The sequence below is a fragment of the Chiloscyllium punctatum genome, chromosome 8 (genome assembly GCF_047496795.1).
Source record: "Chiloscyllium punctatum isolate Juve2018m chromosome 8, sChiPun1.3, whole genome shotgun sequence".
In the NCBI taxonomy this organism is placed as follows: domain Eukaryota; kingdom Metazoa; phylum Chordata; class Chondrichthyes; order Orectolobiformes; family Hemiscylliidae; genus Chiloscyllium; species Chiloscyllium punctatum.
This window is the reverse complement of record NC_092746.1, coordinates 6,613,901-6,626,919: the sequence shown is the minus strand read 5'-3', so window position 1 is coordinate 6,626,919 and position 13,019 is coordinate 6,613,901. Positions and strand designations below refer to the sequence as shown.

Below are 13,019 nucleotides of genomic sequence, written 5' to 3'. Positions count from 1 at the left end.
AAAATTTATTAAAAAGTGTGAGCCATCAGAATAAAAAAAAGAGTAGCAAGTATAACTTTAGGAAAAAAGTATTGAGTACCTTCAAATGATATATATGCTCTTCTGTATCTATATCAATGCATTTTGCTTTTTTCTTTATCGACATCACAGACAGGCCAACATCAATGCATCCATGAAGTTTTCCTTTCTCAATCTGAATAAAAACAGCATTATTTCAAACCTCACCCTGAGATGCAGGTACAGAATTAGCAGATCCCCATTTGAAGTGATCGAAGGATTCCAAATATTAATTAACAATTTATATAACATATTTTTCATGCTAAGGTACCCATAGAGAAACAAAGAACATTTCTGAAGTCAATTCAGGAAGGTTTTTAAGTCGCAGTGATCTGAGGCGAAGAAGCTTAGAGTATGGAGTTGGATGCACCGAGATATCAGAGGAGTTCAATGAGATTAAAATAAGGGTGAAGGACACACAGTTGTACAGAACCTGAGCATCACTTTAAAAAAAAAAAGCAATACAAGATTTCTGAAGCACGGAAAGATTTGAATACAGGAATTACACTTTTCAAAGTCAGGTGGCTCAAGCCCCAGTGCAGGTCAACAAAACACACAAGTTATGGATGAAGAGTAGTTGGTGCGAGTTTTAAAAACTTTTCTACTTCTTTTGAACTCAAGCTTGTAGAGGGCAGAAAATAAACAAAGTATACAAGGCAACCAGTTAATTCTATTTATGTTAAGAATTTAGTCTGAATATCCAGAGTTGCAAGTTCTGAGCCACAATCAGAAAGAGGAATATAAAAGTTTATTGTTGTTACTCAAACAAAATCTAGTAAATGCATTGATATTCCTATACAGTTTACAACTAGAACAGCATTACAAAAAAAAGTCTTCAAATGTGATTTTATTTTATACTTACATCAGAACGAGATTTTGAGTACTTCATGATCCCTCTTTCTAAAGAGAAGTATCGCTGGAAGTAAAAACGAGAATATTTACTCAAGATTTATCCAAGTCAGAAAATGGTTTGTGTACTAGAATAACTCCATAACAATCTTGGTTTCGTACCTACAAAGTATCAACAAAAAGACCCTGCAGATAATTAGATTAGCTCTCACTCCAGTACAAACCATATATAAAATCTAAACCCATATGTATACCTGATGTTAACCATAATTCTTAAAGCAGCATGCAATTTATGGAGTCTTAAGCAAACTTTGCACCTGTACTGGAAATAGAGAGTCACAACTAACCATTATTTTGAATACAATGGTCATTGAGATTTACATTGAAAAAAGGCCCTTCAGACCATCAAATCTGCACTAATCAAAAACAACATATTTATTCTAATCTCATTTTCTAACACTTGGCCTATAGTCTGGTATACTTTGCAACTGCAAGTGTTGAGGGAATTTCTGCCTCTAACTCCCTTCCAGGCATGAGCGCCATGTCATCACTACTCTCACTGAGAAAGACTTTTCCTCACATTTCCTCTAAACCTCCATCCCTCTACTTTATATCTGTGCCCCCGGGTCTGTGGTCCTTCCATCAATGGGAAATGTTCCTTCCTGTCTACCCTATGTCCTTCATAACTTTTTATATCTTAATCATGGACCCCAAGTCTCCTCTGCTCCATAAGCTGCACTTAGGAGAGTCAGGAATTAAACAAGAGCAGTCATCATTATTTTGTTAAGGGGAGGTCATGTCTGACCAAACTGATGTTATTTTATTTTTAAAAAAGAAGTTTAACATTGTTTTACTGGAATCATGCACCATTTCTCATATCAACTGAGGAATGCAATAGGAATATTCTATTGAAGAGGGAAATTAGTGGACTTGAGGGATTAATGCCTACAGACGGGTAATTAAATCATAAAATTTGCAATATTAGATCTATTTTAAAAAGTGGCAAAACTATTCCAACTAAATATAATAAACAGTGAAGATGATAATCGGACCTTAGGAGTTGACTGAAATGGGCAAACATTTTGCAGTTAATCTTTATTGCAGGAGAGCATGAGTGAATCACTTAATAAGAGGCAATATTAACTGAAATGAAGCTATAGGTATACTTTAAGAGAGTTAAAACCAGCAGAACTACCAGACACAGCACCAAGTGTTCTCAATAAGGCAACAATGTAACACTTGGTCGAACAGCTCGGTTAGCTCATTGCCTGGAGACAAGAACAAATTTGAATTCGGCCAATCAGTCTAAATTGTATCCCAAAAAATATCAAACTCCAATCCAGTTTGAATTGAGTATACTGACAATCTTAAGAGCCAATGACATAATCGGATGCTCTGGAGTATAAGATCGGGGAAAATTGAACAGATGAGAGGAGAACAACCAAGCCCAGCCTGTAAATAAACTTCTTGAAAAATAGCTCTCTTAAAAGTACCTTTTCCATTCGTAACCTGTGATGCAGAAATTCCTAAGAAGAAAAGACACAGGAAGATCCGAATAAAAGCACAAAAGCTGCCTGGTCTTGAGAGAAGGAAGTGTGGTTTTGTAAATCTTAACTGGGAGTTTTATCCGACTAGTATGATAGAAAGGAAGGTAACAGATAGGTTAGAGGAAGGAGTGGTAAACAGTTGTTTGTTATTCTCTGTTATACTTGAAAAATAAAGTTAATCATTTTTAATTTAAATAGGTCTTGGTCATTCTGATTTTTTACAGATTACTGCAAGGGGTAAACCTTTTGTGTGTTGCTGGTTTTAAATGAAGCAGGAGGGTTTACCCCATGCCATAACATAACAAACAATACAATTCTGAAGGACTGTTGGAACAGACTTCTTTGAAACTAGCAGGGCAAGTTGAGAAAACAAAACAGAATTCTTGACTTTAAAAATAGGGGTATAGGTCAGGATGATTGCAATCTGGAAGAGGGGATTTAAGGAAAAAAGAAGTGCGCGCAAAGGCAAAGTCCTGGTTTCCATTATAATCGCTAGAAAAAGGCTTCATTTTTTGAGTCGAGAATGCGTATGAATGGTAAAAAGGAACATGATCCCCAGGAAATAAAGTGGAATGGTTTTAAAGGAATTTCAAAGCACAAATAATTAAAAATTAAAAAATTTGAGTAAAAGTGTTGATGGTAATATTTCAAATGTGTTTAAGTTTCTTCCAGAATTTTTAAAAAATCTGCCTATTTTATTGCATGTGCACAGAATGAAATAAATGAAAGGGAAGCATGAGTGGTCAGAAATTATCAGCAGACTGCTGGTGTTAGCAAAGCACTTACAGAAATGGCCTGAAATTTGTAGTCAGCCAATGAAGGGTGTGCTCAACACTGATTTGAACAAAGCTGCCCTAAAGGTCAGTAATCTCTGTGGCATGAATTTCAGCATTCCCAACATTACATTGGTGTGAAGTATACAGGATCTCCAAATATCCCCAAAGAGTTAGGGCAATCAACGCTGTATATTTAAGTATATTCACAGACAATAAATGTTATGAATATTTTTAAACTTTCATAAGTTTTACAGAAAGCAGAAGTTCAAGAATTGCACAGTAGCAGTAGAAATATATGAATACACATTTTTATAATGCTTTTATGGTTTATCAAGAAATAAATATTGTCTGTAGCTATGAATTGGCATGCTGGTAAAAGGTCCTCTTTAATAAAGGCATAACATTCATGTTGCAGTTACAATTGTGAGAGTGTGTGTGAGAGAGAGAGAGAGAGAGAGAGAGAGAGGGGGGGGGGGGGGGCGGAGGGAGAGAGAAAGAGAGAGCCGGAGTTTGGACTGAGGTTCTTGTAACATCAGTGAACTCTAATTGATTATTATCCACATAGAGTTCAACATCACATTCTGTGGAGGAGCACACCATCACTGACAGCAACTTGATTTTCTCATTTAACAACGCTCAAGCTGACCCCAGAAATTGCTGTCAGTTTCAGACAAGTATTGACAGATGCTGACAGTTTCCTGTCATTATTACTGCAGAATCCAGGCCAAAGCAGTTGAATAATCATGGACGGAAGAAGTAACTGAGATCTGGAAAGATAGGTTGGAGAATTGCAAAACAAGCATAGTGGGAAACAAAGCAGAACACTAAAGCATCATTTGGAGTGGCTGAAGGGTGCGAACAGATCTTAGCTTGCTAAAAATAGTGAATGAGGAAGTGATGATTGTAGATAAAAGAAATTACTTCAGAAACATTGCTGGAGTGCTCAACGGCTAATTTTCAAAACTGTTCACAAACAAAATGATGGAAAAGTACCAGACATGGTAAAGTGAAGTGAACTGAAATCATAAATTAGTTAATTTGAAGAGGTTGTTCAAGCTCAAGGTAAACAAGGCTGCGGGTTGACAGGTTTTATGCCAAGGTTTTGAAGTATGTCAAACAATTGAGCCCATGCATATCTTTTCAGAAGTGACTGAAAACAAGTCAAGTGGGGTATTGAACAGTATTAAAAAAAATCAATGGAGGGGTGCATAAATAAACTAAAGATTGGTCAGCCTTACATTCACTATACAGGATGTGTCAAGCAAAATACAAGGAAGCATTCTAAGAAGTATGATCTCATAATAGTTGCTCAACATGGATTTAAACGTAGGACAGTTATAGAGAGTCAGAGATGGAGAGCATCTTCGGTCCAATTCATCCATGCTAAATAACTCTAGTCCATTTGCCATCACTAGGCCCATATCATTCTAAACCCTTCCTATTTCATATACCCATCCAGATGCCTTTTAAAAGTTGTAATTGTCCCAGCCTCCATCATTTCCTCTGGCAGCTCATTTTCCCCCTGGTTCTGGACTCCTCCCACCCCAGGGAAAAGACCATGTCTATTGACTCTATCCATGCTCATCATTTTATAAATCTCTGTATGGTCACCCCTCAGCCTGGGGGTGCTCCAGGGAAAACAGCCCCAGCCTATTCAACCTCTCCCTGTCGCCCAAACCCTCTAACCCTGGCAACAATCCTTGTGTGTCTTTTCTGAACCCTTTCAGGTTTCACAACATCCTTCCTATAGGAAGGAGACTAGAATTGCACACAATATTCCAAAAGTGGCCTAACCAATGTCCTGTACAGCTGCAACATGACCTCCCAACTCTGATATCTAATGCTCTGACTCAAAGGAAAGCATACCAAACACAACCTTCGCTATCCTACCTATCTGCGACTCCACTTTCAAGGAGCAATGAACCTGCTCTCTTTGTTTCAGCAACACTCCCCAAGACCTTACCGTTAGTGTATAAGTCGTGCTCTGATTTACCTTTCCAAAATGCAGCACCTCACATTTATCTAAAACTAACCTCCATCTGCCACTCCTTTGTTATCAAATAAAAGAGCTTGAGGACGAAAAAGTAGCTCCTGAAATTTACAAGGTAGCCTTCAAGAAAACATCAAGGGAATATAGTCTGACTCTTCATTGAGACTCCCATTTAATCGTGATGTTGGGATCCCCAAATCTATTGGAAAACCCAGCTCAGCAATCTGTTTGCAACTTTGGAATTAACTTCCAATTATGTATCAGCTGCTCTATCCCAGAAACCATCTATTTCCAGCTCCATGACATTGCTGAGTCTGCTGATTGACAGTCTCCTGCCCTCTTTCGGCTCTACTTCCTGCAGCCTGGCACCTTGCTTGCAGCTGCCACTAAACTAGTCGCTGCTTCATTCACAAGCTGCTCCTCTCTCACTATCGCTCCTGTCCCAACTCATTGGCTCCTGAAGTTCTCATCCAAAACCCTGAACTCACACCAAGTTTCATTTCCCTTCACCTGTGCTCACTAAGCTGCATTCCCTTCCAGATAAGCCAATTTCCCTTCCCCAATTTTAAATTCCCTCATCCTTGTTTTCAAATACCTTCATAGCCTCAGCTACTCCCTATTCATCTCCTCTAGCCCTTTAATGCTCCAAAGTATCTGCACTCCAATGCTGAACTCTCAAACAGCAGTGCTTTCATATGGTCAAGCCCTGTGCGCTGAAATTCCCTCCCAATCTCTCCACCTTACTATCTCATTATCTTTCCCCCACCCCCACCCAAAGACATTCCTTAAAATCTACTTCTTTATCAAGTTTTTGACGATCTGTCCTAATAGCTTCTGTATTTCTCTATCCACAGAGGCTGCCAGATCTGCCTAGTTTCTGCAGCCATTTGTCTTTTGATTTATTTAATTAAATTTCTCCAAGGAGATGACACAACTGGTAGGTAGAAGAGAAATAATAGATATGCAATAGTCGTACAATATAAACTGAAGTGCCTCGACAGCTATCTGGTTGGCAGAAGCTGTCAATTAAGTCTCACAAAGTTCAGGGATGACTCTACTGCTTTACACAAGACTTATAGAAATTTAGAGACAAATATTACAGAAATTTGTAGACGACGATCTCAGATTGGACAAAATATCAAATTCTGAATTTCAATATACAAATTACAAAAGTTAAGAAAATTGCTCCCAAGTATGCTATGTACAAAAGGCATCAGGCCTCAAATTTACATAAGAAAATTGGAAACTCAGGAGGAACTTCTACACTTAAAGTGTAGCAATATGGGCAGTGTCGTAAGAAATCCGGATGAGTTTCAAAAAGGAACTACAGCGTTTGTGTTAACAATTGTGCTTCACACGTATAGAAGTGCACCAAAACAATAATATGGATCAGTTATATCGCAGCCTACACACTGGAGTCTCCACACCCAAAGGGATGTGCAGAGAATTGCCACGTGGTTCTCTAGTCCTGACTGAAGACAGCTGGCCTTGTAAGTGGCCGAGTGAATAGGGGAACAGGCAGACTTAAGTTCTTAGAGTCCCAACAGCATGGAAACAAGCCCATCAGCCTAACAGGTCCACACTGACCTTCTAAAAAGAGTATTCCAATCCCCATTACTCTCCATTTACCCCTGATTAATGCAACTAACCTCACATCCCTGAACACTATGGGCAATTTAGCTTGGCCAATTCACCTAAACTGCACATCTTTGGACTATGGAAGGAAACTGGAGCATCTGGAAGAAACCCACGCAGACACAGGGAGAATGTGCAAACTCCACACAGACTGGAGAGGCTGGAATTGAACCTGGGTCCCTGGCACTATGAGGCAGCAGTGCTAACCACTGAGTCACTGTGCCGCCCCATGGTGTATGAGGCAGGAGCAAAAAGATACACTACATGTGCAGCACAGCCTAAGTTAGCTCCATCAGTTAGATAGAAAGCACAGAGGACTTTGAATAGCAGCATGATGATCATCTTTTAATTACACTTTTAATTACAGATTCAGTGCAAGTTAATATCTGCAACCCTAAAGGCATATTTTACACAAAGCACTTGTACATCATGGCACACTTGCATAGTGGCTCAGTGGCAAGCATTGCTGCCTCACAGCACCAGGAACCAGGGTTCAATTCCAGCCTTGGTTGACTGTGTGGAGTTTACATGTACTCCTCGTTCTGCATGCGTTTTCACGGGGTGCTTCGGATTCTTCCCACAGCCCAAAGTTGTGTAGTTTAGTGGATTGGTCACACTAAATTGTCTGTAGTGTCCAGAGATGTGCAATTTAGATGGATTAGCCATGGTAAATAAGAGGTCAAGGGGATAGTGTGAGATGCTATTCAGTGTGCCGGTGCAGACTCGCTGGGCTAAATGGCCCCATACCGCACTGTTGGGATTCTATAATTCATCAGTGTTACATAGGACAGTTTACATTTTTTTATAAAAGTTTGCGTTAGGATGGGGCAGCTGAAAGGGAAGTGGTCCTTCAATTGAAACTGGTTTGAGAGTCTCTTGTTTAGGTGGACCAAATGTCAGTTCCTACCTAACCCTGACAATGTATTGCTCATAACACAGAAATGCAGACGTACGTTTGCTATATACAAGTAATACACAGAAACACACAAATACAATACACACTCATGAATCTACTGACATATCAGTGCTTATTTTTAGAACTTATATTTTTATGAGTTCAATTGCCTTACCACAGTAGTGCCTCAATTATACACAAAGCATACCTTATGCCAGCCTTTGAGGGGCCACTTTCTCTTCTTCAGCAAGTAGCCTTCTTGCTTCTGAGGTTCTTGGATGTAACTCATACTATCTCGAAGTCCTTCCACAATCTCCCAGCTGTCCTGCTCAAAAAAAAATCAAAGCATTCAAGATATTTTTTGAAGTACGAACATTTCACAGTAGGCTACAGAGAGCTGCACATTTTAGTCCCTTCTAATAATTTATTAATCTGCGAACTCAGTTGACTTCTGATAATTCATTCTGCTCTGCAAGTGCCTCTGCAGTTATTTCATGCACAGTAAAATACCTGATAAAAAATGAGCCAGTGGTTGTACACAACATGAAAGAAAAACGGACGGGAAAACAGAATTATAAGTTATAACATGATTAAATATTTACTGAAGGATACATTCCAAGTGACTTGGGATACCCATTCTTCGTGAAGTTACTGAACAAACTTAAAAGTAATGGAGTGTAATCACTTTACAGCGATAAGTTTAAAGAGTCAACTCATTAAAATGGAAGTCAAAACGCAAAGAGATAGTGACACATTTGAATCAGAAATTTGTAATATAGATTTAGACCTACAGTCAGAACAAGAAAATACATATTTTCAAAGAACAAATGACCAAAGCATATTTAGAAGTAAACACAAACTCTCAAACACACTTTGTAGACCATTAAAGAGTGTTTATGTGTTTCATCAAAAGCTAATTGATCTGTTGCTGAATCATGACACTGCCACTACAGGTGTGAGATTTATCCAGAGCCTTTCTGTAGTCCAAAGCAATAAGCACCAGGCTAGAAGGAGGATCAGATATTTTTAATGTCAAGGAGTATAACAACACTGTGTACTATCATTAGGGTTATTCAATCTATACACAGAACAAATATCCAGAATCGGATTACTTCAGAGATAAATACTGGAGGCCAGAACATTAAGTCATGGTCCTCTGACAACACAGCACAACTGGCAGAAACAGAAGAGGACATACAAAAATACAGATTTGGACTTGAGTAATGGTAAGTTCAGAATATGGGATGTGTATTAGCATTTGAAATACAAAAATAATGGTAGTTAGAAGGAATATGTTTGAATAAACTAGAGAAAGAGCTGAAGTGGATGGAGTCACCTTGGAACAAGTTGTTTTAGGAGAAGTTACAACAGAAGATGTCAGATTAAACACAAGACTTTGGTATTGTATCAAGAACAAAGAGAATGCTATGAAGTGATCCGAGAAAAGAAAAGCAGTACTTCTGCCGTTTGATTTAAGCTAAAATTCTACAGAGATTGCTTCTAAAAAAGCAAATAGAGGCAGCAGAAACAGGGATTGATGTAGGATTAGTTGGATGACTGACCGCACTTACAGTGGATGAGAGAGGATGGTACAAGATACATAAGTGACATATATCCTGACAGGAGAAGCTACAAGCAGCAGCTGCAGGATTAATAAATTATAGAATATGGTAGAAATGACGGAGATATTGTCCTGATCAGCCAACTAGTCTGCGCATACTTTTTGGGAATAAAAATTGCCATCCTTACCCAGTTTGGGCCATGTGACTCCAGTCTAACAGAATGGTTGACTTCTAACTGCAATGCAAAAAGGCTAAACAAACCACTGAGGAGAATAACTTGAGATTTTGTAAGCCTTCACATTGAACAATTAACTGTCCTGCTGGCTTTTGGTTATTAGGCAACAGAACACATAAACAATGCTATGCTTTTAGCCTGCGTGTAACAGCACAAATGTTACTGGTTCACTATGATCTCAATCTAGGTACTGGTCATGTGGAATCTGGAGCATAATTCCCACGAACAGAATGTTAGCTCTATGATCTATACCAGGCAGAAGGGATTAGTTTAATTTGGCACCATGTTTGGTACAACATCATGGGCCGAGGGGCCTGTACCTGTGTGAGGTGAAAGTGAGTATTGCAATTGCTGGAGATCAGAGTTAAGATTAGTGTGCTGCTGGAAAAGCAAAGCAGGTCATGGAAGCATCCGAGGAATACAACGTTTCGGACAAAAGCCCTTCATCAGGAAACATTCCTGATGAAGGGCTTTTGCCTGAAACATCATTTTTCCTGCCCCTCTGATGCTGTCAGCCCTGCTGTACTTTTCCAACACAACTCCAATCTTGACCTCATACCTGTGCTGCACTGTTCTTAGTTCCAATTTTATACAGTAAACACTTCCAGCACTTAAAGCAATTTGCATTTATAATGTGTACGCAACACCACACAAGGTGCTTCTCAGAAATACTACAAAGTTTGATGTAAAATCACATGAGTTATTAGGTCAAATGACCAATCACTTGGTCAAAGTGATAGGTTTGAAGGTTTACCTTAAAAGGAGAAAAATGAGGTGGAAAAGTTGAATGAAGGAATTCCAAAGTCTAAATAGCCAAAGACACGACCAACAATGGTGGAGCAATTCAAATCAGGGATGAACAGCACAGAAATATCAAAAGTGCTCGAGGAGGTTGAAGAGATAAATAGGGTTGAGACCATAGAGAGTACGCAAACAAGGGTGACAACTGCAAGTATCACAGCTTTGTTTAAGCTGCAAAAGACATTTTGTTAATCGAAGCTGACACTATGAACAGACATAGAAAGTTCAATTTACAGGAACATAAAAATCAATGCTCTCCCAGTTACTGCATTTACAGACATTGAACATATATGCTGCCTGCACAAGCTTTCTATTCCTTCAAAAAAATAGGCTTTATGCAGTTGCTTCAGTGCTGAGAAGTACTGAGCTAGCTTTGAAACAAGTCAATGGCAACAAAGGAAAATGAGTATGGAGAAGTTTATCAGAAAGTTAGAGGGCAAAATTTGTCTCAGGCAATAATTGCCGATAGCTGTTTGGCAGCCCTTTGAACGCTGCCTATTGACCTCAATGGAAATTTAAAATTAAGTAGTGTAAAATGGACATGCAAATCATTATCACTCTTGAGAATTGCTGTCAAAAAAAAAGAAACATCCATAGTTTTTGAACAAAGGTAGAAGTCGAACACTCTTTAGCAGCAGAAATACAATTTAGCATTTTCAATCATAATCTTCCTCTGTCAGTCTTCTTCATCTGCTTATGAGTAACTTACATCAGCAAAACCAAAGTCATCCACCAGTCATCCTCAGTTCAAACACCTACATGTCCAGGTATCGCTTTGCTGGGAGACTTTAGAATTTGATGAACATTTTCAATATACCAGTAGCTACCTATCTCAAGGATCACCTTTTGGAAAGCAGATCCAACACAGAATCAGTTGTACGTCTGGACGAGTGCTGCTCAAACCATTCAAAAACTTCGATCTCGGACAAAACAGTCCATGCTATTTGCACCATATCTGTAGTGCCCCACAGAGTAACGTGCATAACTGATGGTAAAGCCACTTGGCCGTGCTCCAGCTTGGAGAGAAGACAATGAAGTATAGTTTCATGATCAATGGTGACCTCCCAGACACAACAAATGGCAAATTAAAACATTTTGGCGATGTCACTGGTTCCAGCTGAGAAGGATTCTCTGGAACAGCAATTGAGGACTAGAGTGACATTAATAATCATGGTCATCCCCATCTTTACCATACTGGGGAAGTGGCAGAGTCCAAGTGTAGCCACCACAGATGCTGCTTGGGCCCAAAGTGGACAGAGCAGTACACTCTTAAGATCGGAGTTGATCAAAATCTTTAATCGACCCTCTTCTCTCTTTGCTCTATTGCCACGTTATGCTGTAGCACAAAGTTCTACAACTATAGCCTCCTTGATAAGCAGAAAACATTCCGTTTAGCTGTTTTCCACATTTTGAAGTTATAAAACAAATCAAGACCCTATCTGTTCTTCAACTAACAAAAACCTCATTGTTTCATTCCAAGAATAGGTTGTTCTCCCAGTGCCATGGCCAAGAATTACATTTACTGATTCATTTACATCAGAACTATAACACATCTGGGATGGTTGTTACAGCACAATCAGCTCCAGGATATCATTAGGCTCCTTGCACAATAAAACCAACTAGTTCTATGCACTCTGCTGATGAGGGGACAAGGAAACCCTGTCGCCTCTCAGACTCAATACACAAAAACCTGATGTACTGCTAATAAACTGGAAGGGAGGGTGGCTCATTTCTAAAGAAAACTGGATCAATGGCTCTTACGAATGCACATGTACCAAAAATATAATAGATATGTGCAAACAGAAAAACTGAAATTCAATACTAAAAACGTAAGCTGCTGATGCTTAAGCAAAAAAGATTAATTAAAATTTGTACTCAGTTTAATAAATCACAATTTGGGACTGTTCGTTCCTGATTATTGCCATAAGTACACTGTTCTCTATTACTGCTTAGCTCCTGCTAAACAATTATTTCAAAGTCATAGCAGATGCTTCCCAATTATTACTTAGGGATTAGCACTTGTTATTGCAATTCAGAAACGTGTTCAACACAATCTAGTTGATAAATAGTTTAACAGCATATTGCAGAGTTGTTAATTATCATTTCAGATTAGTTTGATCTATTTTGTTAAAAACAATTATGACAGTTATGCTGCCACAATTATTTGCTGATTGTTTAAATTTTAATGTTGCTTTGTTATTGAAACTATGAGAAAGACAACAGGAATCAGGCATTTAAATTAACTTTTTTCACTTAATTAAATCCACAAATTCATAGTAAAGCTAATAATCCAAAATTGGCTAAAATATTAATAGGTTTGAGAATAATGGTACAAAAAAGACAAAAATAAAACAGATTCCAATTTAATATTCTAAAATAAATTTTTGCTCAAACCAGCAGCATTAAATCAAAGATCATTTTACTTATTTTCCAATTTCAAACTATATTTCAAGAACACTTAATTTCAACACAGTACAGAAGCTCAGTTCCTTATTTGCTACCTTAAACTGAAAAAAAAGATACAATCCTATCCATTCTATAGATTGTTCTCTGCTCATTTCAATCCCACAGGTCCAAGCAAGAGGTGATTTGTTAACTTGATATAGCACATAAATAACATTAAGTTAAAAATCACACAACACCAGGTTTATTTGGAAGCACTAGCTTTCGGA

At 38.4% G+C, this 13,019-nt stretch overlaps 1 protein-coding gene across 5 annotated transcripts in view; it reads right to left on the bottom strand.

Annotated features, from left to right (window-relative positions):
* Window positions 1-13,019, bottom strand: part of osbpl3b (oxysterol binding protein-like 3b) — a 209,749-nt gene that overhangs the window by 125,790 nt on the left and 70,940 nt on the right. For all 5 annotated transcript variants that reach the window (XM_072575110.1, XM_072575109.1, XM_072575108.1 and 2 more), the window contains 3 exons: window positions 7,958-8,074; window positions 920-973; window positions 80-193 (listed from right to left, as the gene is read on the bottom strand). In XM_072575110.1, the coding sequence (XP_072431211.1) occupies window positions 80-193; window positions 920-973; window positions 7,958-8,074 (285 nt within the window). The remainder of the gene's footprint in view (window positions 1-79; window positions 194-919; window positions 974-7,957; window positions 8,075-13,019) is intronic.